Raw genomic sequence first — 6,518 nt, forward strand, 5'->3', positions numbered from 1 at the left:
ACACATTCTGCTGAACCTAAAAATATGCCAACATTAAGCCACTTCTCACCTACAGCAATAGCAGTTTCATATAGTTCATCTTTTTGTTATCATGGAAAAGGCAGAGGGTTGACCAACTTCACCTTTTCCATAACTAAACTGCCTAACTTCCTAAGTTTGATTTAAAAAAAAAAAAAAGTGACACTTCTATGTCATTTGACATTTCTTCTATGTTTTTCTCTATTCATTTTCACTGAAGTATTGCCATAATGTCATGCAGATCATGTGTGTCCAAGGTTCAAAGCACAGAAAACAGTTCACTATCCTCACTGTCCTCTTCTGCTCTTCCCAGGGCTGTGTCTGCAAAGGCAAAGGACAATGCCTCTGCACGGGGACCAAAGGGGAGAAGGTAAGAAGAGAACTTCTCGCTGCCTCTTCACAGATGCCTGAGTCGGTCACACTTGGCCCTTCTGTAGTGGAGATCGTCACCCAGTCCCCTAAATCCACCTTCAAAGTAATTGTATATAAACATTAACCTTAAACACTGTTGAAAGCCTTCTAGGAAGGCTTCAGCTCCTCCGGCTACCTTGTGTAAATACTGGCAGCCAGACTGTAACACTCTTGGCTGAATAAGTAGCAAGTTGGCAGAAAAAGAACATTTTTATGAAAGCCTCCCTAGCATACTCTATATTTATAATGTTGCTAAACATGAAAGAAGAAATTAAAACAACTTGATTCTCTTGCTTCGATGTAAACATTGAAATCCGCAGACGCTGTGCCGCTGCGCTGGAACAAGACCGCCCCCTGGTGGCGAAATCGGCAGCAGCCCTGTTGAAACAAAAATTCAAAGCTCCATGGCAGAATTCAAGGAAAAAGAAGGCTGTGGAATCTCATCAATTCGCTCCATGAACTCACAATTTATGACAATTAAGACAGAGGCAGGGCTAAAGTATTTTTTGATTGTTTACAAACCTCTTCTTCCTCGGAGGTATTAATTAATCGTTCAACAATATGAAAAGTAACTATTAAAATTACTTCAAAGAAAGCACATTTTGAGCTATCTAAATAAGACATTTATATATATATATATTTATATGGTAATTTCAATACTGATTTTATCTATAGATAATACATGTATAACTGACTTGCACTAGGGTCTCCCCTCCCCACCTAAGCTGTGACTGAATGTAGATGTTCATATTTACTCTGGAATGTCTCTCTTTGTACTTGAACTTGTATTCAGGCATCTGTTGAGTCCCAGTTGTATGCATGATCAGATTTAAAACATGAGAGTAACTAAGTGGTAAGAAGGCTCTAATAAATCTCTTTTTTTTCTGCTAATTGGGTGTGTTCAACTTATACAAGTGTAAAGTAGCAGACTTTTGATCTTTTCTATTGGTTTATTATCTGTCTGCCTATCTATCTATCTTATCTGTTTATCTATTTATCTATTTATTTATTGTATTTGCCCATTGTAACAAACTTAATCAAACTAACTAGTGGCCTTGACTGTTGAGGATTATTTCCAGTATTCTGGTTCAAGAGAATGCTTTTGTTGGTGAAACTCTATTTCACTCCCTTCTACCAGGCGCTTCCCCGTTGCATCACCTAACATTGCTTCTCTCAGACCTTCTGCTATGTTTCCCTTGATGCCTCTCCTAAAACTCCTATGAAAACAGCTGGTTGAGGAACTCATTCCCTTACAACAAGAACACTTTTGAGTTCACACCTCCATGGTATTCTATTTTTCTTCCATCATTACTAAAAACTCAAAATACACCTTACTCCTCATCCTCACCATCTCCATCCCTTAATAAACACATCCCGCTAATCTTAACTTCTATCAGAACTGTCCTTTCAATTCTTGGTCCCTATCCTTCTAATCTCTGTCCTGAGTAGGTCTACTCTCTGGCAAAAGTCTCTAAAGGACGTGGGTATCACTCTGAAGCCTATGGACATACATTAGTAGACAGTGGCTACCCTTGGAGCTGAGTGCTAACTAGTGACCCCTTGAAGCAAGGGAAGAGCATCGTTGAGAGGAGAGTGCTGTGGCGGTGGGTGTTGCTAGATAACTGTTGCTTGCTTCTTGATTCTTTTTGGTTTTAACAGGGGGAGAAGGGCTTTCCTGGTTCCCCTGGATTTCCTGGCCAGAAAGGATTTCCAGGTCCTGAAGGCTTGCCTGGACCACAGGGACCCAAGGTATGTCAGCCTGAAAGCTTGGTAAACCCTCTGCCCACCTAATCCATCTCCATGCCCACCACATAGGCCACTGAGACCGTATAGAGAATCTCCCATCTGGCAGATATAAAACAAATTCTTAGTTTCCTGTCCTAGCTAAGCTTTCACCCAGCTCACGCCCCCACCCCGCCCCCCAGGCCCTGTGTAGTTTCTGCCTATGAGTCTAGCCAAGCTTCTCTTACATGGGAGGAAGGGGTCTTTTGCCCTTTCACCTCTACCCTGACCCCCAGGATCTTGGAACCCTTTGGTGTTGGCTTACCTATCTCAGTATGTTTCAAACCTTGAAACATACGAGGTTTGCTAGCACACAACTCCATCTAGATTTTTAGATCCCCGAACCAAAGGATTTTCATCCTCTCCTTGTCTTTTCTTTTGGTCAGGTTCTTGAAAGAGTAGTTAGTGTGGTACCCGTGGGTCTCCCGCTTCTCTCCTCTCAGCCAGAGCCACTTTGCCTTTGGCTTTCTTCCCTGAAAACAATCCTGCACACTTCACCAGTGACCTCCAAATGACCACTGTGAAGTGTGCTTTTGGGTCCTTAACCTGACATGAACCTCTGCTTTACGTCAAATTGTGTGGATCTGTCTGCCTTTGCTTTTGGAAGTCCTCTGTCCCTGATTCTATTCCTGTCTCCCCATCCACCCATTCCTTTGTGGAGTCTGCTGAGCACTGGGCAACTGTGGTTTATAGCAGGGCCTGCCAGGCTTCACACCTGCCATGCATCTTTATCCTAAAGGCTGTGATACTCAAAGGCCCTGGCTTCAATAAATCCCAAAGAGGATTTACTAAATAACTATGAACCACTAGATCTGCATACTGTTCCTTCCAACTGGGGACATAACCTAGCCAGACACCTGGGCTGTCAGGCACACAAACTCACTCCCCTGACTACTGGCCTCCAACAAGCTGTGAACTAATAAGCTATTAAAGATAATTATAATTGATCTCTGTGGAGTCTTTTAAAATACCATACTATATTGACATGTACATTAGAATTATACACACAACACTTAAACGATGTATTTTCTCCCTGCCAAGCACTGGCCCAATCATCCCTCCCTACATTTCATTTTCTCCTCACTTCGGCCCCATGATGCCAGTACACAGAACTCAAGAGGACCTTTGTGTTGAACACTTTATTGTCAAGGATGCACATGAACAGACAGGCAAGGTCATAGGATGACCTATGACAGAAGGTCCTATGACAGACACCTCCATCCCCTGGAAGTGAAGCACCTCACTTTCCAGGCACATGCATACCCATCATCCCAAAGTTCTCTGCAATCTCCTTAAGGCTGGAAATATTTGCAGAGCTTTCCTCTAGGAGACAGGATCCACTCCTAAGCTGGCCTCTGGCTCCCCTGCTCCTTAGACAATGGGGTTATAGCTGGCGTTTTAAGCTTCTGGAGTGACCAGCTCCCCCCACCAGCCAAGAGCCCATCAAAAACCCTTCATCAAAAGATGTGTCTCTTGGTGTGATGAGGAATTCCAAGGGATTTGGGAACTCTATAGGAGTCAAATATTAGGACGAGAGAAAATCTTTGTGCCCTGCTCTCTCTGGAAGAGTGAAGGAGCTTAGGGGGGAATAAACGAAGCTCTGAAGACAGAACCAAGAATCTGTTTGCGACACCACAGTGACTAAACCTAGACTTGGGGTTTGCAAAACAAGTCCGATTCCCTGGCGTTCTCCATCTCTATCTCACCCATGGCAGTGCCCCCTCTCCTTCTCTTCTTCTGATGCTAACATAGAAACAGCTAGGATAGGGAGATGTCTCAGAAGGTAAAGTGTGCTTGCTGCACAAGCGTCAGGGCCTGAGTTCAGATCCCCAGCACCTGTGCAAAAGCCAGGCACAGCACTGAGCCTCTGCAACCCCGGGGATGGGAGCCGGGAGACAGACGAGTCCTGGAGCTCACGGCTGGCCAGCCTGAGCCAACAGACCCCCAATTCAGTAAAAGACTGTTTGAAAACATAAGGTGGAGAGCGATAGAGGAAGACACCCTGCCGCCAAATCTGACTTCCACATGCACATGTACATAAAACACACACACACACACACACAAAACACCATACACACTTTTAAAACTCAGATTGTGGGCTGAGACTGAATTTTCCGTTGACTACTTTGAAGAATTAGGCTTGGGTTTCTCTTCATTTCACTGGTAAAGGATCTCTGACATGGGAAACCTGCAGGTAGATTAACTGAGAACTTTTTTTTTCTAAGACAGAGTTTCTCTGTGTAGTCCAGACTGGCCTTGAACTCAAAGAGATCCGCCTGCCTCTGCCTCCAGAGTGCTGGGACTAAAGGCGTGTGCCACCAAGGCCCAACAAGGACTCCTCTTCCATATTATTCTTTATACTTTACTCTGCTTGCTTGCGGTCAGTGCCTCTTTAAGAATACTAGTTGCAATGGTAATTGTCATCACCGGAGTGGATTGCATGTGGATTGCACGATGTGCAAATATTCCACAAAACCAAAGCAGAAAACAGCTGCTATGTCACGAAATCTCATTTTCAAGCACAGCTTATGGATACAGCTCCAAAGGAGTATCTGACCAGAGGCAAAACACAGAGACCATTAAAAACTTGACAAAATATTTTTCAGATTTATAAGTGTGATATTTTCTGCACGAGAAGATTTACAATGGGGAAGTAAATCCTGAAACCCTGTCTTCTTGTCTGCCCTCCACATAACACAAAACAGTTCCCATGGGGGGATGGGAGGGGAAAGACAGCTTTGAACACGACCTTGCACCCAGGAATTCCACCTCAGAAGGGAATGGCTCACTTTGGCCTTGACAGTCCAGTCTCAGAAGACTCTGTAACAGCTTTCCAAAAAAAAAAAAAAAAACCTGAAACTTTGGAATGACAACGAAAAATAGCTCCTGAACAATGGTGCTTTCACAGCAACCAGCTTAGTTTGCTATAAAAGGGGGCCTCAACCCAAGATTCACTACGTGCTGGAAGCAGTATCGTCTCTGGTGCATGCAGTCCTCACTTATTTATTTACTCGTATGTGTCTGGCACATCTCCTTACGAAGTGCTTCTGCGGCACAGATCTCCAGTCTCCTTTGCTATTGTAACTCTGGTATTCTTCCTTATCAGACCTCAGCAGCTGCTTGGCTAACGTGGGTCTTTTACAGGCTCATGGCACTTTTCCAGTGCAGGAGAACCCCAACAGAATCCTGTTGAGTCAGTATGCGTGGGAGGAGGATAAGAGGTGGGGCTGTTTGAGACTTTCTTACTTGCCACAAACTCCCAGGTTAACGCGAAGGCACTGCTCACTGGTCCCTGATCCCACTTTGAGTAGCAAAGTTTTCCGTGCAGTTTTGTTTGTCCCTTGATTAGAAGCAGCCAACAATCATCGAACTTTATCAACACCAAAATAACCACGACAGCAAAGCTGTTCAGCATGGAGATTAGACTAAGCCCAAATGGTTTTTAGGGTACTGACTTTTCCTCTTTCCACTTGGACCTAGGGCTTCCCAGGACTTCCGGGACTCACTGGCCCCAAAGGCATCAGGGTAAGTATTCAACCCATCCATTCCGACTGTTGGCTGAGCGCTCTTCTTCTAAAGGTAAACATCACTCAGACATCAGGTGCCTTGTGTCTGCTCCACAGTTAGAGTCTGAGAACAGGAAGCCAACCCACTGGCTGTGGCCACAATAATGCTTGCTACCTTAGAGACAGATGTGAACAGATGGGGGAAGGGTACATGAGAACTGTAGGGAGAAGAGGGTACTGTTTCTGATCGGTGTGGGGGGTACTTATGAAGCGATATAAGTGTGTCAGTCATGATGCTAGCATCCCAACACTCTAGTGACCATGCAGCAGAAGGATTGGGATTTAGGGAGGACAGCATGACTCGAAGGAAGAAAGGGAGGAAGGATGTGTGTGTGTGTGTGTGTGTGTGTGTGTGTGTGTGTGTGTACTTTTCGCAGAAGACATAAACATTTACTGCATGCAAAATATACACTAAAAATGAATTTCAGCTAGGTGTGGTGACTCACTCCTGCAACCTTAACACTCAAGAGGCTGAGGCAGGAGGAATGCTATAAGCTCAAAGTTGGGCTGCCTAGCCTGGGCTATAGAGTGAGACCTTTTCTGAAAGAACAAATAATAAAGATTCCCTCACAACCAAAGCAATCCCCCTTTTAAAGGTTTTATAAAGTATAACTTTCCACAGGGGAAAGTGTTTGAGATGCTAGTCTGATTACCTGAGTGCAATACTAGGAACCTAATATTTATATATTAGGAGATATACATACACACACACACACACACACACACACACACACACACACA

At 44.3% G+C, this 6,518-nt stretch overlaps 1 protein-coding gene across 2 annotated transcripts in view; it reads left to right on the top strand.

Moving 5' to 3' along the window:
* Col4a3 (collagen type IV alpha 3 chain) overlaps positions 1-6,518 on the top strand; it is a 138,767-nt gene that overhangs the window by 60,541 nt on the left and 71,708 nt on the right. For both annotated transcript variants that reach the window (XR_003843853.1, XM_021197823.2), the window contains exons 2-4: positions 332-388; positions 2,089-2,178; positions 5,692-5,736. Coding sequence is in view for 1 of the 2 variants with exons in the window: in XM_021197823.2 (XP_021053482.1) it covers positions 332-388; positions 2,089-2,178; positions 5,692-5,736 (192 nt within the window). In the remaining variant the exon portion in view is untranslated. The remainder of the gene's footprint in view (positions 1-331; positions 389-2,088; positions 2,179-5,691; positions 5,737-6,518) is intronic.

The sequence above is a fragment of the Mus pahari genome, chromosome 5 (genome assembly GCF_900095145.1).
Source record: "Mus pahari chromosome 5, PAHARI_EIJ_v1.1, whole genome shotgun sequence".
Taxonomy (NCBI): domain Eukaryota; kingdom Metazoa; phylum Chordata; class Mammalia; order Rodentia; family Muridae; genus Mus; species Mus pahari.